Source organism: Ochotona curzoniae, unplaced genomic scaffold (genome assembly GCF_017591425.1).
Source record: "Ochotona curzoniae isolate NIBS_2020 unplaced genomic scaffold, NIBS_Ocur_1.0 contig_3498, whole genome shotgun sequence".
NCBI classification, from domain to species: Eukaryota; Metazoa; Chordata; class Mammalia; order Lagomorpha; family Ochotonidae; genus Ochotona; species Ochotona curzoniae.
Window position 1 is genome coordinate 4,208,877 of NW_024465885.1, and position 23,901 is coordinate 4,232,777.

General features: G+C 36.9%; 1 protein-coding gene across 1 annotated transcript in view; it reads right to left on the minus strand.

The window, feature by feature from the left end:
* The window catches only part of NECTIN3 (nectin cell adhesion molecule 3), a 106,139-nt gene that overhangs the window by 21,335 nt on the left and 60,903 nt on the right, over window positions 1-23,901 (minus strand). Inside the window, exons 6-7 of the mRNA XM_040980509.1 lie at window positions 17,846-17,984; window positions 15,842-15,926 (exon numbers count right to left, since the gene is read on the minus strand). Of these exons, the coding sequence (XP_040836443.1) occupies window positions 15,842-15,926; window positions 17,846-17,984 (224 nt within the window). The remainder of the gene's footprint in view (window positions 1-15,841; window positions 15,927-17,845; window positions 17,985-23,901) is intronic.

The window sequence follows — 23,901 nt, forward strand, 5'->3', positions numbered from 1 at the left end:
ATATTTGCAAACCTTATATCTGACATGAAATTAATAAACAAAATAGACATTCAATATAAATCAATAGCAAAAATGAAACAGTCTCATTTAAAGCAACAATAGATTTAAACTGACTTAAGAAACAAGGCAAACAAATGACCATCAAGTGTATTAAAAGATGTTCAGCATCACTAATCATCAGGGAAACGCAAAGCAGAATCACAGGAAGATATCAACTCTCTACAGTTAGAAGACAACAGATCTACCACACGACCAAGTCATCACAGTTCTTGGGATCTATCCAGAAGAGATCAGTACATGAGAGTTAGCTGCACCTCCTTGTTTATAAGCAGCTCAGTTCACAATAACTAAGATACAGAATCAACCCAAATGTCCATTAACTGACGACTGGGTAAACAAACTGTGGTATATATACAGTACTGATCCCCCCAAAAGAATGGAATCTTTTGCAATGAAATGAATAAAATTGGAAATAAGCTTATGTTTAGTGAATAAGCACCCAAAAGATAGGTCATCTCTTCTCTGATCTGTGATAACTAATATGCAAAATAGAAAAAATATAATCTAAATAAATAAACAATATTGACATTATTGACATTTGCGGATTTGATAATTGTTTAGATTCCTTACCTATTCTCCTGAAAAATGAAAGGCATTTTAATATAACTTTTTGCTATGCATTAATATCTTTACCTAAGCGAGTGTTAAGCCTATGATTCTGAAATGACATTAAAGTATGTCATTGTTTAAAATTGGAATAAAAATAAAGAGTGCAGGATGGGTGGAGAATGCAGAGAGGAGGGAGAACATGGTGGGAAAGACCACTATGCTCCTGAATCAGTAGTGTGAAATAAATAAGTAAATTTAAGACAAAATAAAAATACATTTTTGAAAGTACTATCCAGGATATGAACAAAAGGGAACCTCTCCACACTTCTGGTGGCAATCTATGTCAGTATAGCCATTGTAGAAAGTAGTATGGAAATATCACACACACGTTCACACACACGCACACACACACACAAAACTATCATGATATAGTGCTCTGATTGGTGCCTACAAAGGAATGAAATCAGCCTGTTGGAGCGGCATCTGTACCCTCCCCTCCATGTTTACTACAGCACTATCGCTGGTAGCCAAAAACTGGAATAACTAGATTGCCCATAAAAAATGCTATACACACACAAATAGGATATTATATTCAGCCATTACAAAGGATGAAATCCTGTACCTGACAACATAAATGGAACTGGAAATCACCAAGTTAAGTGACACAAACCAGGCACAGAATGGTAAGTACTTTACAGAGACTAAAAATGTTGCTCTCAAAGAAGCTGTGGGTAGAAGGCGAGGGGAGTGGGGAGGAAGGGGGTCTTGAGGGATGAGGAATGGTCGCTTAGTGAGTGCAAAGTTAAGTTTAGGAGAAAGAAGTCCTGGTGCTCTATTTTACAGCAGGCTGACAACAGGTAATTGCTTGCACTTGCACACGTACAAAAGGATTGTGAATGCTTCCCCACAAATAATAAATTTCATTTGAACAATGTTATATATGTACTGAAACATCACATGATACCCCACAAACATGTAAGTTTTGTGCTTTAAAACACACATAATGGAATAAAAAAAAAAAAGACTTCTATAAACTCTGTATAATTTTCTTATCTGATATATGTTATATTATCCTAATTTATGATCTACCTTAGTTTTCTTAAAGGTTCCTTCAAAATAACAAATGCTTTAAATGTTAATGAAGTGCAATTTAGCACTTTCCTTTGTATTTCACATTTCCATGTGCTAGCACAATTAATTGTTAATTGTGTGTGTACATACATATATAGTTTCACAGATTAATATGAAATTCACATCTCCATGGGAAATAACCACATTAATATTATACAACTTTGTAGCTCACATCTCATGAATGCAGCCTGTAATTCCTCAGATTCTACTTACAAGTAAAGCCATCATTTCACATCATTTTTCTGAGCAGGTATTTGTGGCTTCCATGGGAACACACATTAACAATAAAGCATTTCAAATGTTTCAAGCTAAACTACACTTACATGCCATGTCTTTACGCAGAATTGATAGCCAAAATAATTAATGCCTGCAAAATATCTGAAATTGAGAATAACTTCTCTTAGGTGCCAAAATAAATTTAAATAAGAATCATTATGAACTAAGTACTTCTTTAGAAAACCTCAAAATTATCAGTTTTCCCAAGTCACTTACGTTCCAGAATTACAGCTAGCATTTTTTTTCCTGTCAAATACACACTGTGGTTAAAGCTACTATATAAAGATACCATTCAAAGTACATTTTAAGCTTCTAATGTCATGTGAACAGCCATCACCATGATGAAATGCAATAAAAAATATAATTTATAAATTTAAGAAAATTCTTTGTTATTTAAAAAGCAGAATATGTTCAAGCAATTTTTGTTCTTGTTAAATAGCTCTTTAAAATATTCAATGATATCTGGAATTGGCAATGGTTAGTTACTAAAATCAAATTTATGGAGAACACACTTAGAATAGAGTTATCGCTAGTACATGTGCTTCTAATAACTCATTAATTAATCAATTACAGTTGAATTTTACACTGAAATTCACATTTATGTAGAAAAATGTTATCAAGTAAAAGAACATTACTTTTTCAGTTTACTACCTGTATTATTTTCTCAGAAATACAAACTGTGAATCAACTGGACTACAAGGGGGCCTTGACATTTTAGTTCAAGAGTGAAAATACCTCTATTAATCCATATCTAAAAGCAACAGCTCAATACTTGAACAATGAGGCTTTTACTTCTTATTGCATCAGTAATATTATCAGAAAAGAATATTGGAAAAGTTTTCATACTCAGTACTCAAATCTATCTCATCCTCATCGCAACATTTACCTTCTGGTTCTAGCTCTGCTTTCTAACAGTACAGAGAAAGAGTAAACCTCCAAATCAAACAATACAGATCATCACAAAGTTTGACTCTGCAAAAAACAGACATGTAATTATGTAGCTATGGAAACAGTGAAGGAACACAAGCTGAATCTCTTAGGAAACGAAAAGTAGGCCTGAAGGAATTTAATATATTTTTCAGTACTAAGTTTTTGTTTGGTTGTCATGGAAACTAATAATATGGAATGATTATGAATGTGAATGTGTTACACATGTATTTAATCAACGGCATACACAAGTAGAGAAAGTGATTTTTGGCATTACATATATATATGGAAGTGATTTTAAGAAACCTAACACAGCTTCAGTGATTCAAACTAAAGAACCACTCCAGGTAAGTCCCCACTGAATTCCTCCCCTTGCCCCCACTTCCCTCCCCATCCCATTCTGCTTAACTTAATAACAAATTAGTACGTAGCCTAAACTGTGGAAGGATGCAATTTTTTAATTGACATGTCCTAAAAAGCACAGGAAGTGCTATGGGGCTTATTTCTTTTGCAAGTGAGATAACCAAATAGCAAACAACATATTTAAAATAACTGAGTCACAAACAGACTAACTGCTTGCCATGAATACATTCCCAACCAATGAAATCTCTCACAAACACAGTGGATAAACACCTCAGTTTGAGAATACATTCCAAGGAATCAACAAAATACATTTGGAATCACATCACACCCAAATTTAACTAGTGATAGAAACATGTCTTCTAGGAAAAAGAGAAATGTAATTGTGCACAGTAACAAGAAAATTTTTAATATAGCAGCTTGATAACCACAGAAACGCATCTGATAGCCTGCTAAGGCAGATTAGGTGATTCCCTTACTCTCATAAGAAAATGGGGACCAGCACCATGGCTTAACTGGATCATCTACCTCCATTTGCTGGGATTGCATATGGGAGCTGGTTGGTGTACTAGCTGCTCCACTTCCCATCCAGCTCCCTGCTTGTAGTCTGGGAAAGCAGTAGAGGACAGCCCAAAGCCTTGGGACCCTGTTTCTGCATGGGAGACCTAGTAGTAGTTCCTAGCTCCTAGGTTCAGTTTGGCTCAACTGCAGCCTTTGCGGAGATTTGGGGAGTGACTAGTGGATAGATCTTTATCTCTCCTTCTCTTTGTAAATCTGCCTTTCTAATAAAAATAAACAAATCCTTAAAAAGAGAAAAAGAGGCTGTTGTTCTAACTCATACCAATGGTTGACCTTGTTTCATGGCTTCTCAATGATGGAAATGTATAATGATGAGTACTGGGGTCTACTATATCCAGATGTGGGGATATAATGCAACATGCATCCCTGTTTCCAGACAAAAGATGGATTCCCAATGAAAATGTTGGACATGTGTAGACAATGGGATGCTGGACTCTCTGACACTGTCTGTACTAGCAATGCAGGGATACACTTAAATAAGAGACTGGTGGAATTAGGATTCCTTGTGAAATGGTATACCACTGTAGTAAAATGAGGAACATCTGTTGGGGAGTGGGAGTTTGGAGGAAATCCCAGTCCATATGAAATTGTACCACATAATTAAAAAATTCAAAATAAGAAAAAAGTGTGTGTGTGGAGGGGGGCAATGACAATAAAATCAACAGTATTCTTGATATCAGCAAGTGGTAGAACGTCTCCTAAAACGCAATCAAATAAAAAAATTCTTAATATTTAAAATAAAAAGCAACAAAAAAGAGAAAAAGGAACAATCCAGTGACTCTAGATAAAATGGCTAAAGCCAAACAACTGAAAAATATTTCTTTCAATGTTTTCTACCCAATAATTACTTTTTAACTTTTAAAGTATTTTAAATAATTGAATAGTCCACAGATTCAAACACAGATTGAAAATATTATGTCATGAATCCTTAAATATAGTACAGCAGCTATTTGCTTAGCATTACATTATTATTGCGGATTATCTTAGAGATACCTTAAAATGGTAGGATGGGCATAGATTATATACAAACATTATGCCATTTTATATAAAGTGTTTCATTATATTGTATTCTTCAGGGGTTTTGGAACGAACTTCTATAGGAACAAAGGGCCAAGGGCCAACTGTAGTTCTAACTTGTAGCTTTCTAGAAAATTATGTTTTACTTTTTGGGCTTTTTCTTTTGGGCCAATGGAGTCTTCAGAAAAATTTAATTTATTCATTTAAATATATTTTCTTCACATGTAAGAAATATCTAAACTAAAGCTATTGAGAAACTAAACGGTGGTGTTGTGGCACAGAGGATTAAGCTACTGCCTGTGATGCAAGCATTCCATGAGTGAGCCAGGACTAGTCCTGGTTGTTAAATTTCCAATTCAGCAAACTGGTAAAGTATCTCAGGAAACAGGAGAAGATGACCAAAGTGCTTGGAACTGTACTCCCGTGGGAGAAGTGGACGGAGTCCTGACTGCTGGCTTTCCCATGGCCCAGCCCATTGGGGCATGTGGGTGGTGAGCAAGCAGATGGAAGATCTAAGTATCTGTCGCTGTAACTTTGCCTTTCAAATCAGTCAATCAATAAGTCACTGTTAAAAAAAAAAAAAACTGTTTTTAAAGAAGAAACAACAAGTAGAGGGAGGCAGTGGTACCCGCTGACATAAGTGTGGGCTGGTCAGTGGGGTCAGCTGGGCTGAGCTAGGCTTCCACACCCATTATACGTACAAATGCTGAATGGGATACATGGCAGACTGGATCAGTTTGTTGCAAAGACCAGCATGCACAGAAACCATGGCTGGGAGCGGGCCTGGTTGGGGATCAGGGGTCACTCCAACTAGGCTGTAGTTCCCGCTAGTATGCATGAGGTCCAAGTGTGTGATGGGCATGGTTGGGCTGGGACACAGCACCCATTGGTTCGCATATGAGATGAGGCTAAGGACTGAACTGTCCTACTGTGTGTAGGCTGATTTGGGTGATGGATTGAGCCAAACCCTGCACTGGCTGGCATGTACTGGAGTCAGGCTGAAGTCATGTCTGGTGAGGTTTCTTTGGGAGCCCCCTCCAACTGGATCCCTGGAGTCAGAACTCCAACCAAAGGGGAAAATCACAGATTCCATGGTCTGACTGTAGAGTGCGTGTTTCAGAAATTGGTCCCCACAGTTGCTGACACCTGTGCAATGGAAGGCACATCCAGAAGTCCAGGGAGGATGTGACAACAAGCTCATTGGGGCCTGCACATAACATCTAGTATCATGGAGGGCAAACAAATTAGACAACTCTCCCAGATAAGCTTTGACAGTGAGTATCTGGGCAAATTAAGGCACTAAGGTGCACTATGTCAGCCAATAGACCTTGGAAAGATTTCCCCAACCTTGGAGCAAAAAAATCAACAGCATCTCAGAACTATCAAAATCACTTAATAAGCAGTATCCTCAGAACATGCTCCACAGTGCGGACCCTGGTATGACATCAGTGGTCATTGCTGATTCCTGAGTACTGACATGGTTGGGCTACTGGGAGTAGCCCACTCTCATTCTCTCCCCTCCTTCTCCACATACAGAAAGCAAAAAAAAAAAAAAAAAGAAGGGGAGATTGGAGGCAGCTGTCCCATCCACTTCCCCTCATTCCTTGACCCTCCCCACACTAATTAGTGGTCCACAAGGGCATGCATCACTCTCAGCCATGTAAACATCATCAAAAATAAAACTAACTTATTAAGAAAAAGATATTCCTTCTGTTAAAAAGAAAAAAGAATGTAATTCAGAATTATGTAGCAGTATCCTAGAGAGGTATCAAGTACAGGTGAAAGCTAGTGAACTGAGATAAATGTCTAAAAGGAAGATCGAATTTTTATTTTGGAACTTTTGTTCAATCACAATGAGCAAGAGTTAATTTTTTTTAAGATTTATTATTATAGGAAAGTCAGACTTACAGAGAGAAGAATCTTCCATCAGTTGGTTCATTTCTCAATGGCCACAACACCTGGAGTTGAGCCAAACTTATCCTAAGAGCTAGGAACTTCTTCTGGGTCGCCCATGCAGAAACAGGGTCCCAAGGCTTTGGGCTGTCCTCTACTGCTATCCCAGGCCACAAGAGGGAGCTGGATGGGAAGTGGAGCAGTTAGGACATGAACCAGTGCCCACATGGGATTCTGGAATATGCAAGGCAAGGACTTTAGCCATTAGGCTACTGCACTGGGCCCCCAAGTTAATTTAACACTGTGTTTATTTTAGAACTCAAAATTGGGATAGGTAAACTTAAACACATATTGACATGAGGATACAAATATGTGAAATTCAGGATATAATATTGTTATGCCAATATATAAGAAACATATTGATAACAATCAACAGCATGAGTTGTTGCCCCTGGTACTAACATGTGATAACAGATGCTATTAAACTCTGATAGTGGGAACAGACACTGTGGCAGGCATGAAATTTTCACAGGCATTATTTCCATCATATTATAATGGTAGCTACCAACAGCAAGTTTCCACTTAACTAACCTTTAATTTGTCAAAGATTTCACACTGAATTTAAAGAATCGTTAAAAAAAAAGCAGGGGTAGGCTCAGAGATGTGAAGCACAGGGATGAGTGAATCTAAGTTGAGAGAAACAGTCAACATTTATTTTAAATGCTAAATTACAGGTTGAGCATCCCTAACCTGAAACTCTGAATTCCAAAGTGCTACAAAATCTGAGAAACTTAGAGCTCTGAGTTTTGGAGAATTTTAGAATTTCAGTTTACGAATATTTCAGTTTAGACCATTATCTAAAATCTGAAAAACTTCTAAAGCTGAAATATCCTTGGTTTCTAACACTTTAAATAAGGGATACTCAAAGGTATTGTTTGCTCAACATAAATTGACTTTTACCAACTTCCGAATTTTAACATGTCAAAAGAACTTCAACAAAACAATTTATGCAGACTAAAATCAAGACTACATGGGCAAATTCAAAGCAGAGTGATAATATTCACAAAATTTAATTCAAATCCATTCACTGAAGACAACTCATTTGCTTTGTTCTGAACACTAAAAATAGCCTTCCCTTTCTGTCCAGAGTTCTTTGGACTTAAAAAAAAGGAATCGTCCAACAATAATTAGAAAATCAAAAATGTTCTTAGAGATAACTACCAAGCGCTGTGAAATGTGGGAAGTAATTTCACAATACTTAGCTTTCCTTAAGTCGTTTTTTCACTTCCAGTCACTCATGAGTCAATCAAGAGTCACTCATAATTAAGACTCACAGCTTCCTGATGGCAGTGTAAGTTCAACACAAATCTCAAATACACTGCTTAAAATTTAATGTTCAGATTGCTTCTCAAGACTGAACAGTCTAAATTTAATTCTTTTAAAATCAAAGCAAAAGCCACAATTCAGTAAATTGCTGGGTACAAAATATCTTTTTTTGCATCACTTTTCTGGGATATTAAAACTGTTTGTTTTCAAATATTGGCCACTGCATCTGAGTTAGTACGTTAGCATTTCCTATGTTTAATGAGCTTTAAAAATCTTTGGTTATAATGCTAAAAAGTAAAAGTTCATCTGTAGTTATTCTGAATTGATTTCAATAATGTAACTTCAAGGTAGCACCTTTTCCAAAAGTTCCAGCACAATGCTCAAAAATAATGACGTTATAAAATTTCTAGACTGTTTAAAATCAGTTCTTTAGTATTACACAAGTTATAATGATGAAGTGATGCTATTATACATCGATTTTGATGTTTCTTGACCTTGCTAAATACTCTGTATAGAGCAATTTATTAGATATCAATAGCATACAAAAGGAAGTAGTAGCCACGATTTAAATGACAAAGCCACACACAAATAGAAACAAAAATAATGAATATGTAATTTTTTAATAAGCCATTTTTCTAACAGTACTTATATTTCAAGAGAAAGAAAGATACGAGATTTATAATGTAGATGAAATCAAGTGGAATTATACTAAACGTCTCACAAAAAGTGTGAATTATGGGTCCACTGCAATGCCTCAGGGGCTAAATCCTCACCTTGCTATGCGCTGGCATTCCATATGGATACTAGTTCCTGTCCTGCCTACTCCACTTCCCTTCCAGCTCCCTGCCTGTAGTCTGGGAAAGCACAGGTGATGGCCCGAAACCCTGTGATCATGCTTCTGCCTGGGAGACCTGCAAGAAGCTCCTGGCTCCTCGCTTCAGATCTGGCTCAGCTCTGGCTAAAGTGGTCACTTGGGGAGTGAATCAACTAACAGAAGTTCATTCTCTTTGTTCTGCCTCCTCTCTATAAATCTACCTAATAAAAATAAATAAATCCTTTTAAAAAAAACCTTTAAGAAAAGTGTAAATTAGATGTTCTCTCTGAACTCTTCACAGCAGTCTTAAAATGACCTCATTTAATCCTTTCAGTTAAACACTATCTTTTTTTTATATTATTAATGACTAGAATGATGCTAGCTCCTATAATCATTCGCTCTACACAAAACTAGTTTAACTAGCTTTAGAAAGAGCTCTGGGAAGAAATACTGTAGAACATACTGTCAGAAGCCAAGAAGTTGAGTTCTTAAACATCACATACTTAATGCAAGAATGAGGGCAACATTTGCAAATAATTCTGGTTGAAGTCTAAGCTACTCCCCTTTTCATCCAGTGCCTTGTTGGAACAGCAGCAGATGATGATCCCAATTCTTGTGCTGCTGCCCCCAGATGAGAGACACAGTGAGGTTCCCGGCTTCATTGCTGCTGCAGCCATTTGGGGAGTGAGTCAGCAGATGGAAAGATCTCTTTTTCTGTAACTGTGCCTTTCAAATAAATAAACAAACCTTAGGGAAAAAAACCATCACTCCAGGTTCCATTGGCTACCTCTAACTGATACACATATAATAAGCCTATTATAAATTTTCTTGGACAAAACAACAAAACATCAATTTTCTTAAAAAGACTGTTGGCTTCCATTTGATTCTACTAAGAATAAATATTATGGTTACAATTTCCCTTCATCTACCACATACTCATATCTTTCTGCAATTTCCACTGCTTTTCTATTTCTATTTCCACTATTTTTCTATTTTCAGACAAAGAGCACTCTCATCCACTGGTTCACCTCCGCAATGCCCTCAACAGGTAAAAGACTAGGTAGAGCTGAAGCTGGGAGCCAAAAACTCAATCCCAGCTTTCTTTGCACAAGGTAGAGACCAACTAGCCGAGATGTCACCTGCAACCTCCAAGGATACAAACAAACAGTAAGCTGGAATGGGGAATCGAACCATGACTCAAACTCAAGTTCTCTGGTATGGGCTGTGAGGGTCATAGCTGCTGAGCCAAACGTCCACTTCCATGTGTTAAAAATTGTACTAAACAGGGCCCGACGCGGTGGCGCAAGTGGTTAAAGGTCCTCGCCTTGCACGCCCGGGATCCCATATGGACGCCGGTTCTAATCCCGGCAGCCCCGCTTCCCTTCCAGCTCCCTGCCTGTGGCCTGGGAAAGCAGTGGAGGACAGCCCAAAGCTTTGGGAATCTGCACCCGCGTGGGAGACCCGGAAGAGGCTCCTGGCTTCGGATCGGCATAGTATCGGCCCTTGCGCTCACTTGGGGAGTGAATCATCGGACGGAAGATCTTCCTCTCTGTCTCTCCTCTCTGTATATCCGCCTTTCAAATGAAAAAATAATAAAAATAAATCTTTAAAAAAAAAATTGTACTAAACATCTCATGTGTGTTAATTAATGTTTGATACATACTAAAATTAACAATATAAAGAGATAACAGCTACTTCTATGCCATGAATGACAACATGCATTTAGAGAGGCTTAATCATTCTAATTTCCCAATTTCTCTGATATGGTAAGAATTATGTAGACTGTGTCTTCTAAGTACAGCAGATCCTGAAAATTCTAACAAACAAGGAAACCCACTACCTTTCAAATTAATGCATTAAATTTTATAGTAAGTAGTAACCTTAAAGTTAAAAAAATAAAAAAGATACAATACAAAAGACTTCAAAATGCTCAAAAAATTAATGAGTGAGTGTAGTTTGTTGAAAAATTTACAAATTCTTATTTTTTCAAAACACATTTCTAATGAGCTTTTTTAAGATTTCTCACATGCATGGATTTCAAAAAATGTGTTCACCAAAATACATGTTATTTCAATTTTCTAAGAATTTCCTGAAGTACCCTTATACAGTTACTATGTTTTGAGTAAATGGAATTAGCAACTAACAAAATTAGGTTCTCCAAACATGCTTTAAGAAGTACAAAATATCTGTGAAAATATTTGAATTCTAAAAGACCAATCATAACAAGTGTTTGAAAGGATATGAGGCAACTCATGTTGGTGGCAACAAACATGGTTAAACAATTTAGAAGCAGAATTGAATATTTCCTTTAAAAGTTAAACAAAATATATACTTAATCATAGGACCTGGCTATCTCACTCGTAGGTATTACAAAAAAAAAAGCAAGCATCTGTTTATACAAGATTTGCATGTAAATGTTCTTAATAGCTTTGTTTGTAATAGTCCAAACTATGCTGAGTGTGCATCTGATAAGTACATATACAGACAAAACGTAGTACAAAATACAGCCATGTAAAAGCATAACATGAATGAATCATGACCATAAGAGAATACACTGTATGGCACTCATCATATACATTAGTCCTCCTTTCCCAGGTTGTTTTGGTAGTTTCAGTTACATACATGCATAATCAAAAATATTTATGGTTTTTTTATATTTATTTCAGCATTTACAAGAGCTTATTTATCACATAATTTTCCTAGAACTTTTTGTACATGAACAGTTTGACCAATTTCTTATGTTGGAAAGCTAACAACTGGAGAGGCAGGGGTGTATGTGTGTGTTTTGTACTTGTGTAGGGAGGGGGCCGTTACTCAGAAACAAACACAAAAATATCATGTGAAAATCATATTCACTGTACCAAGATAATCATTAATAGTGTAGAACATTTCCACAGATTCTGTCCTAATCTAGATGTCAGATAAACCGATTCAAATATATTGACATATAATATCTGACATTTGGAAAGAATCAAGATGGAATAGGGTAACGACACGTTTAAACAGACAGAGAAATACTAGCCAGTGTGAGGCAGAGAGGACACATTCCAGGAAATAGGAGAGGACAGAACAGCAGCAGATGGGGTACCTGGAGACTGACAGACACAGGAAAGCAGCGGACACAATGGTGTGGTGTTGCAGTGACTGATATCCCAGCAGCATTCAGTGAACAGTGAGCCAGACTCCAGCAGCAGCCGGAACTCCACCAGCAACCAGGTGGGAAGGGATGTTTACTGGGAGCTCAGGCGGTAAACCCCAAGAACTGCCCATCTTCCTGGTCTGTTTGATTTTTCCAGGAGCAGACAGAGTGGCAGGTCCCAGACAGGCAGTATGTCAACAGGGTGGATTTCACAGCCCAGACCACCTGCTAGAACTGAATTAGGCACCATTTCATTTTAGGAGGCAAGGGTTATGGGGCAGGACTGCGCATGCACAGAGCTGGGAGTGAACTCATTTCTGGCTCAGTGAACTGCAACAACATGGCATACTACAGGTTCCACCCAAGACAGATACAGGTAGTCCTCAGACCTGATGGCCAGCAGATCAACGACTCTAGTAGTGGCACATCAGACACCATTTCATACAGTATGGCAAAGAAGTTAAGACTGCAGGGAACAACAGTGAGCTGTGGAAGCGCTGTGCTCGGTGAGAACTCACTGAGCTCACTACATTGCACCGGTCCCACAGGAAAATAATACTGACTATGGCTTCGTACAGGTCAAAATAGGTCCGTGTGGCCCTTGGACCTAACAGCCAAAAGGTTATAGCAAGATCAATACCACCAACAACCTAGCTATATAGGATACCCTATGTCTCCCTAATCCTGGGACCTACTTCAACCAGAAGCGGGAGGAAGGTTGTAGACAAAGGTGCAGCCTCAGCACAGCATCACAGGAGGTGGAGAGTGGTGAGCTAGGAGCTGGGGCTATGGAGACCATGGTGGAAGTCTAACATAAGAACCCAGATCTGGAATTTGCTGGAGATGGTGAAACAAAGAGCTGTGTGCCAACTGCAATAAATAAAATCGAACTGTAGACCTATGGGTGACACAGCTTAGAAACCTGCCCTAAGGAGAAGAATCTCATAACCAGAAGTACAGAAACCAAAAGGAAAAGAAGAGACAGAGGCACGATGAATATTACTGCAAAGGAGCAAAACTATCAATCTCACAGTTAACATTGATAAAATTAAAAAGAAAAATAGAAAATCATATTTTTGATTGCTTAATTTTACAACAGAGGAAACCTCATGGTACCACATAATCAGTTCTGACTCCCCAAGACCATTGTTTACTGTCCATTACGTTTTCTGTAATCAAACAATTCCCATTGCTCTTTAATGTAACTTCATTTTTTTTTCTTTTAATGTTTACATAGTTGAATAGGGTGGGAAGGATACAGGGTTCGGGAAAAGTGGGGGTAATCATTGTTTCTATAGTTTCTATTTCTTCTTCCCATTTCTGGGAAGAGGAGAGAGATGAGGAGAGAAGCCATATCCAGCCTCCCAACCATCCCAGTATCAGGGATGGGGAGCAGCCACCCGATATCGACTCAGGGTCCCAATGTGGTACACAGTTCGAGGGTTCTACCCAAGTGGATGAGACAGTTCTGAAATGCGGCCAATCTCAGCAATCTATGAACAAGGAAACCTTTCCAATCCATTTGCCCAGATATTTGCTGTCATTGTTTGGCTGGGGTTATTTGTCCACGTGTTCTGGTCTCCACTTTCTGTTGTGGTACCATATGTCTTCTATAGGCCCCAAAGGGCTACCATATCTTCTATGCACACCAAGGCATGCCGTCCCAACATTTCATCCTTTACACTGAGAAGGACTAGTTCTCACAGGTGGGCCAGGTGACCCACGCCCGACCAGATTCCCTGTCCCTAGAGTTCACGGATCCTACACCCATTACACAGGTTAGTCCTAGGACCCTAGGTCAGGTGACCCAGGCCCTGTAAGGCCTCTGCTCCTGGGGCTTACCCAGCACCAACTATGCAGTGGGCCCAAGGACCAAAGCCAAGTGACCATGGCTCTGCCGGACTGCCCCTCCCCTGGGGCTAAAGGATCAAGCACGGGCCAAGAGGCAGGCCCAAGGACCCGGACCAGGTGACTTGTTCCCCACCAGAACCCTACCCTCCAGTGCTCACGGATCTGAAACCCAGTTTAACTTCACTTCTACACACATTCATGTCTTTTGTAATTATTTAAACAGTGTCTATATAATCATATTTTCTTAACAAAACCCAGGTCACATGTTCTAAATCCAAACCCTCTTTCCAATTAAGATGCATTTGTAAATATTTTATAAGTAACAAGTTATATAATGAATGGATTTCATCTAATAAAAAAAACTAACATTATATGCGATTATAAAGTTGTCCTAAAACAAATTACTAACAATTTCAAAACAAAACACTACCTCCCACCAAATACAATCTAGAATTCCTCTCGCCAATTACTAGCTTTGCTAATGGAGGAAAATGTATAGTTAGTTATTTTGTAAACGTTTCACACTACTTGTCATCTTCATTTTTTCTTAAAGTGACGAGTTATTACCGAGTTGTTTAAAGAACAGGAGTGTTTTAAAAAGATGACACTTCTTCACCCTCAAGACACATAACTGAAATTAATGACAAACCTGGTGTCCATTGACAGTGGGTGTGCACACGAGGGAAAGCTCTTTCCTGCCCCATGCCTGTGTAGTACACTATTACATGCGCAGCTGGTTAAGGAACAGGAGCTGACCTCTCAATAGAAACATTACAGTAGAATTTCCCACAAAGTTAAATTAATTGCTGACAATAATCTGCCATATTCAAACTAAAGATAAATATGTTTTAAGGGAAAAACCTCTGAAGACTATCTCCCAGGGGTACAGTCTGGATAATGCTAAAGAACCACTTTATATTTTATATGTAAAAAAGAATATGGCAAAAAGAAAAACTAAAAAACGAAACCTGAGAATAAGAGTTCAAATATTCTAAAGGTCTGAATGTTCCAAAATACAGAATACATTAATCCAGGTATATTACACAAGATATAATCCCCGAAACAACATTTTCATTTGACTTACAGTAAACTCATCTGAAGACACATTTTACAAATTACCACAATATGAAGTCCAATGTTATTGAGGATTTTAAAGTGTAATGTAAACTATTCATTGCTAAACAAAGGCATGCTAGAATCTGGATCTTGAGTATACTAAAACAAAATAAATAAAATACAGATAGATGTTGGCAATGGCAAATAAGATGCTGCTTCGGATGTCTGCAAGGCCCAACTTTGATGCCAAATTCAGCTTTCTGCTAACGCACTCCCTATGAAGTAGCAGATGAAGACACAAGTATTTGGGTCCCTGCCACCCACTCCTATGGGGGACTCAGCCGTGAGCTTTGGCCTGGCCCAACTCTCCATGTTACAGACATCTGAGTGAATAAAACAGCAGAAGAGAAAGTACTGTTTGCGTTTTCTCTCCCTCCTACTCTTCCCTACTCTCTGCATTTCAAAGAATAAGAAAAAGAAACTTAAATCCAGTACAGTACTCTAAAAAGAACTACTTCACTATACTCCTCCAAAGACATTCAATATTTCTAATTCTCATTTTATCTAAAATACATATTCTAATGAATCTGTATGTCAAACTGAACTAATATGTCATCAATCACAAGCTTTTGGTAAAAAGCCTAATATGATAGTGATCACTCTTATCTATACTCCTTAAAATTTACTAATCTGTAGATAAGATTTGATTCTCAAAATATTTCAGCAAAATTATTGAGCATGTTAAGAACTGAATGTACTGTGCAATAATTAACATATAATAACTAGACATTCTGAGAGAAAACATAAATGGCTAAGAATTTCCTTTACTGTATTTTATATTAAGTGTATTCAAGCACACATACCTGACATAGAAAGGTTTTCTGAGGCAAGGGGGGCGACCGTTCTTCATACACAGGAGGTGGGTTATGCGTGGGTGGAAGGTCAATCCTGCATTCAAAAGGCTGGTTACTGTGGTTATCACATAAAAACGTCACGTTTCTCATAAGCTTTGAGGATATTTTTTGACATACTATATAAATATGTAACTATATACTAGTCTCCATGTTTAATTTAGTTCTTCTATTTCCTTTTACCTATTAAACACAGTATAAAGGCAAATACTGATTCTAAATGTCCCAAAATCTAGGTTAAAATTGAGGGTTAAAGTAGCAATTCACACAAAAAGCTTTTGTAAAAACTATCATTAAGCAAGCAATTGTCACATTTAACTATTCCTACCAGCATTTTAAAGACAGTCGAATATTTGTGTCATTACACTTCCCTGCAATGTAGCACTAAAATGTTTTAAGAGTGTATCTTAAATCTTAAAAAGTTTATTCTGTATTTGAATTAATCTTCAAAAGCCATCATCACCTAGAATATTTACCACACAACCTAAGATTTACAATTAACAGGTATAAATCTTGCCACCTGAAACAAAGGGAACATTATATTTTCAGGAAGGACACTTATTCTGTTCAAAGTAACCTAATGTATATAAAAATATCAGCATTTTCACACATTTTAAATGGTTACAAAACTTACATATTATGTATCTATGTAATTTAAGAAAAAAAAATATATATACTCATTCTTTTGAAAATTACAACCTTTTCAGGATATAATTAGCAAATCAAAAGGTTGTCTTTACTAAAAGATAAAGTAAAAATTTTAAATAATGAAGTAATAATTTGATTTAATAAAATTTCAGTGAGCATAAAGTAAAATGACATAGAATTCAAATAAATAAAATTGTTACATGAATTTATCCTACTAGTAAATTACACATTTAAAACAATAGAAATGACTAAGAAAATCTGGAAACTAAGATGATACTAAAGATATACTTTTGACTCGAAAAACTCAATTACTGTGAAAGAGCACTTGGTTGCACTTTGTAGAAAATAACTGGTTCTTTTTATCTAATGAAAAACACAACAAATTTATACTTCTCAAAGGTCTAGGCGTCTGGGTAAGAAATCTGGCTCATGAAAGGACTTGTTCATCATCATATCATTAACTTTATCATGACGGAGCTGAAACTGGTTCTGCCATGTCTTAAGCCTACTAAGATCAGTGATGTAATTTTGTCACAACAGAGAGCAGAAATATCTACAAAGCACTTTTATGTACAAAAAAAATACACTCTGAAAGTTAAACTTGTGGCTTTAATATCAATTAAACACTAGCAACTGCACACAAAAATAATACCATTTATATAGAATTTCAATTTATAAAACATTAGCTCATTAGCTAATTCTCCCCTCCTGCAAGTTCCAAAATCCAGTTCTAATCCCGGCTGCTCCACTTCCCATCCAGCTTCTTGTTTTCGGCCTGGGAAAGCAGTACAGATTGGCCCTAAGCCTTAAGACCCTGCAACCACATGGGAAAACTGGAGAAGACTCCTGGTTCCTGGCTTTAGATCAGTACAGCTCTGGCTGCTGAGGTCGTTTGGAAAGTGAACTAGCAGACAGAAGATCTCTCTCTCCTCTCCTTCTTTCCATAACATCTGCCTTTCCCATAAGAAAAAAACTTTGTAAAAACAATTACCTTGTTCTCTCATCAAAATCATGTTAGGTAAGTAGAAACAATATGAATCCATTTCAATTATGAAGCAACAAAGCTATGTCTAACATACTGCTGTATAAAGTGTGTCCAGTATAATTTGTCTCTACCAGACCCTGGTAGTGTTCACATATCAAGATGTAGTCTGAGACATTTGGACCAAATGATAGCCATCTAACAAAGGTCTAATACAATCCTCATTTTAATCCTTTGGAGGCTATGTATGTATAGCTGCAATTGCAAATATAAAATTGATGGATAGTAAATATGCACAGTTGAACAGAGATAAAACAGTTACCTACACTTTGTCAAGATAGGATGGTCTCTTTTTCCTTGGAGTTAGCAGCACAGTCATAAAGACAGCGATGATGAAAAGGGCAAGGACAGCTCCAATTACGGCTCCAGCAACTGCTATGGAAGAGGTCTGCTTAAGTGGAACATCTGTAAAGTAACAAAAATTAGTCTTCTCAAACAATTTTTAAAGAGTTTTGGGAAATCACATGTCTTATTTTTTACAGTGTGCGAAGCCCAGCTGACTGGATTATTTTGTCCAAGAGCCATCCAAGAGGAGCCCGAATTGCACTCATTACTTCCAGTACCGTTATGCTACTACCCTTTCCCCTTCCACCACAGGACCCCATCTTTGTGTCTTTCCAATAATAAAAAGAATATTCCTCATTAGACATCAACAAACAAATCTATTCTCTATAGTCAAAGAATGTGTAGACCAGAAAACACTAAAAGTGAAAATAGAACTTTAGGATCTTAACTCTAAAGGTGACAAAAACATCAGTGCTCTTCATGAGCAGACTGATATACTTATCATTTTTATTCTATTAAATTTTTTAAAATTAAATAAAAAACCTTCAAAGAAAATCAAACAGACATCAAATATATTCCACATTATATAGCACAGAAGTGACACTGAACACTGTAAATTTTTAATATTTTAAAACAGAACATCTTAAAAACAGGATTAAATTACTAAAACAGTAATTATCACACAAAATTACTCTAATTTATATACACTTAGTACAAAGCAAACTTAAAACATCTATTTTAAGATTAAATGGAAATTCATTCCTATCTCCTGGCTTACAGGCACACTACATCATTTCAGAATACCAATTTCCCTTCCAAGACCATATCACAATTTCATAAAGTGCTAAAAATATGTAAACAGTATTTTACACAATTGTGAAAGTTATTTTACTTCATTAACCCCCTGAAAAAAGAGGAATCTATTAAAATTATTTCATTTAACTATGTATTTGCAAATACAATTATTAAAGGATATGATAAAATATCAATCTGTATTATTTTGGCAGTATCAGACATATTAAATCCAATAGTTAAGTTTTATGGGGTAATTCATAACATGTCAAGCTACTTCACATGTGCGATTCTGATTAAAAATGTTACTGAACAACACTCAGCAAATGAAAATTTTACAGCTCTTAAGTCAAATAATCTCCCAAAGTTCATAAAATGAATGGTTAGCGAAGAACTCCGTGAAATAGTTAGAATGGGATAGAGTATACAAGGATGCATAAACTTCCACACTTACACCCCCTAAAAAATTTTTTGACATTTTACAAAGACTTGTCTGTTCAGTAGGGAAGAATTCAGTTTTCACTTAACACTGACAAATATTAAACTATGAATAAATATAATTATTTTAGTATTCAGATATAGCAGTTAAAAAGTACTATCAAGTTTGAAATCTATTTTACCTACTTACCACCACAGTATTTTCATGCTCTTATAAAAACATATTCTTAAGTATTGTCCGACTGTCATTTCTAAAAATGAGTCATGTGGTACTTCACATTGCTAAAAGGAATGTCTTATTTTTACCTTAAGTATAAAAATTTCTTTAATCTACTTAGCCCAACACTATGGCTCAATCGGCTAATCCTCTCCTTGAAACGCACTGCAATCCCAGATGGATGCTACTCCAGGTTCTGGCTGCTCCCTTACATCCAGCTCCCTGCTAATGGCCTGGGAGAGCAGAGAATGGCCCAAATCCTTGAGAGCCTGAATCCACATGAAATCCAGAAGGAGCTACTGGCTACCGGCTTCAGCTTGGCTCAATTCCAGCCACTGTGGTATTGGGAGTGAACCAACAGAGCAAGACATTATCTTCCTGTCCTTCCTTCTCTCTATAAATCTGCCTTTTCAATTAAAATGTATTAAAAATCCTCAGTATATTTTTAGTTGGTTACTGAGCCTCATTCTAGTTTAAAATTCTTACACTAATATGTACAAGTCATCACATCACCTATTTCAGTTATCCTGATTGCAATTTTATCTGCAAATAGCAAAAATACCACACAATTATTCCGATACATTAAATCCAACTCATGTAATTCACCTGTTACCCTCCTTTGCTAACAGAGCTTTGACTTATGTTTTTGCTGTTACATTTATTTCAATATAAGCTAGATGAGAAAAATACTAGAAACCTAGTGCCATTCAGCATAACTTTGCACTTATGTGAAAAACAGATGTGAAAATACTTAGAAACACTCTGTTCTACATCATAATTTTTCATATAATAAATTTAGCTTGGGTCACAGGGCATGATTACAAAGGTGATTCTCTTAAGTTTTTAATAAACAGGCAAATGAAACCTATAAAATATGCTTTGACCAAGGTCATTCTAAGCACTGGTGGCACAAATAAAACAACCCATTTTTTACATTTACTCTGGACTATTGTAAAGGCCTCTATTTAACGTAAGTATACTTTTCTGATGCTAAAGGGTAAAGAAGTCCTATCATTGTTGTCCACATCTACAGAATTTAAATTTGTCCTCCTTATTTTATGATAATTGACAGTATTAACAGTAGCTATATTAAGACTTACAAAATTAGCCTAAAATAAGACTTTTAATCTACAGGGCATTATAAATTAACCAAATCTGTCATCTCTATTGAGGAAACTTTTCACTTAATCTTAGCAATAATCTAAAATTCAGCAGTGCTTTAATACTAAAACATACTTTAAACAGTTGCTAATTTTTAGATATTAAGACAACACTATCGCTATTTTTAATATAAATAAGTTAAGTCTTAAAAGGACACCACTTTTGGGCCCAGCGCGGTAGCATAGTGGTTAAAGTCCTCGCCTTGCATGCTCCATGATCCCATGTGGGCGCTGGTTCTCATCCTGGCGGCCCAGGTTCCCATCCAGCCCCCTGCTTGTGGCCTATAAAAGCAGTTGAGGACGGCTCAAAGCCTTGGGACCCTGAACCTGTGTGGGAGACCCAGAAGAACTCCTGGCTCCTGGCTCCGGATTGGCTCAACTCCAGCCATTGCGGCCGCTTGGCAACTGAACCACCGGACTGAAGATCTTCCTCTCTGTCTCTCATCCTCTCTGTATATCCGCCTTTTCAATTAAATAAATAAATAATTAAATAATAAAAAAAATAGACACCACTTTTAAAAATACTTCCACTACGCATTTTTTATCCAATTGTTACATTAGCCTTACAATTTCTAGCTCTGGGTTGTTACCATTAGTGGTCTGCATTCACAGCACATACTTTTATAATAATTTGTGCATTGTATTTCACCTGGTTCCATTTATTCTTTATTCATATGTATCCTTTTTTTATGCATACCTCTTCACAGTATCATAATAGGCAGATAAGCGCTGAAATGAGCAATTAGAAGACAAACGAGGCATGCAACCACTTACCTACTACATAATATAGTTTATATGGGAAATTAATTGTGTCAAATATATGAGCTACATTTCATATTTCCTTTTCTGATTCCTATGTTAATAAAGAAAAATAAAGATGTAATATATTTAAAGGTATTGGTATGTCAAGAATATTAAAAGTTAATACATGTAAGTATGAAATACAAAGGTGAAATTTTTTGCATTCATGCCAAAGTATTTAGATGAAAATTAAGAATTTAGGTCTAACAAAGTGTACAAATTGACACACACACACACACCACTTAGATTGTATTCCATCAAACCATTATAACAGAAAAAAATCAAGGAACCACAAAAATAAAACTTTACATTTTTAAACGCTAATCTTGTTCACTGCGTGACCGGTATCAAGCAACATTACCATCAACTAAGAAAATGTTCCACTAAATCTGACATGTTTAAAATTAGTGGCAAAAACAAAGAAGCAACAGCACTGAAACACTTATGCTTAAAAATTTTGTGGGGCCCGGTGCCGTGGCCTAGCAGCTAAAGTCTTCGCCTTGAACTCCCTCGGATCCCATATGGGCGCCAGTTCTAATCCCAGCAGCTCCACTTCCCATCCAGCTCCCTGCTTGTGGCCTGGGAAAGCAGACGAAGAAGGCCCAAAGCTTTGGGACCCTGCACCCGCATGGAAGACCCGGAAGAAGTTCCTGGATCCTGGGTTCGGATCAGCATAGTTTCGGCCGTTGCGCTCACTTGGGGAATCATCGGACTGAAGATCTTCCTCTCTGTCTCTCCTCCTCTCTGTATATCTGACTTTCCAATAAATAAATAAATCTTTAAAAAAAATTGTGTATGTAACTCTAAAATGGAATCTTGTTTTCATTGCAGCTATTGCAGCCCACATTAAACATGCACAAGTTTTATATTGACACAAATGAGCATTAAAAAGTGGTGGCTTCTTTAAGCATCTATACATAACTGAATGTGCACATGACACATTTGTAAAAGCTTCAGTGATGACATTATATGGCTAAAAGGTTAATGTGATGGCCCACAAGTCTAACCTCATTTTATTGCTCCTATACTTTGTATCATTGTATTACTATTTATCTCACTATTATTTAACTGCACTTTTATTTTTCATTATGACATGTGAGCCTTTATAACTACCCAGATATTATCTCTGAGTTTTGTTTCAAATTAAAGCACTCGATTTTGGTCAATCATTTTTTTTAAATTTCTCATTCAACAAATTCCCAAGTACTCAGTATGTGCCAAATAGTGTTAATTTTTAAAAATGAAAGAACTGCACATACTAATATTCTCCTTAAAGGGAGAAAATGGGATGAGAGAATTCATGAACACAGTAATTTCATGAACCAGAACATATTACTACCTATCTTTTTAAAGGGCATTTTAATACAATGTTTAAAAGAACTTCATACTCAGGCTGGCACTGATGCCTCCACTTATTCTAACCAGATAGAACACAATGGGCATCTATAGTATCATATGGCAAAAACGGAATGGGTTGCAGAACTAAATCGGGCAGACTGCTACACCCTCAGTTGGTTATTTCTTCTTAACATAATGAAAATCTTGTGACACATAAGAGCTCGGCTCAATGAAGTAATATAAAAATATAGCCAACAATTACAATGCGAAGGAGGAATGGCATGGGTTTCTAATACAACAGGTGAATACCTAACACATGGTCCAAGACAGCCAACCCATCTGAATTTGTTATATAGTATTACATACTTCTTTGTAACTGTCACTGTGGCAGAAACCAGTCTGGTAAAATAAAAATAGCACTAATAATGAAAGTACAAGTAACAAGAAAACAGCAATATGAATATTCCTCACCTCAAATAAGAATTTTATCAGCTACATAACAAAAACTAAGGCAATCCAATAACACGAGTCACACAAAGAAATTCAAGTATACAAGGCAGTAGACTAAAATACTTTACTAACAGAAATCTTCACAACCTATTCTGTGTCAACTAGCTAATGTGAGGGTTAAGATTACTCTGATTACAAGACAAAAATCTGGACGTAAAGATGAACTCCAAAAACAGTGAGATGAACCCTGATCACGTCCCTAACAGGGTGCAGTTTCTACTTGCTTCTACTTGTGTTCAAGAGGCAGCATTTTAGCTAGCACACTTAAAAATCAACTACCAACATAAACAGAACATGTAATACAACCCTTCCAATAGTGAATCAAAAGGCATTAAAAAGAAGTGATGCTGTCAAGGTTTTGAAGAAAATGAGTGAAAATGGTAATTTTTCAAATGAACCACAATCATATGGTTTTATTAACAAAACGCAGAAACATCTTAAAAGTATCTTCTGTTAAAATTTTCCATCAAGATTTTACCATCTACTAGCCCACTGCTTCAGTAACACATATATATTTTGCATACATACTAATTTCTAGTTGACACTCCAAAGAACTTATGTCTAGAAAAGATGGGAAAAAATCAGAAAAAAAAAAGTGAAGTTATGGTACATGCCAGTTGCTAGAAAAGATTATGGGGGAGAGCCTGGCGCGGTGGCGCAAGTGGTTAAAGGTCCTCGCCTTGCACGCCCGGGATCCCATATGGACGCCGGTTCTATCCTGGCAGCCCCGCTTCCCATCCAGCTCTCTGCCTGTGGCCCGGGAAAGCAGCAGAGGACGGCA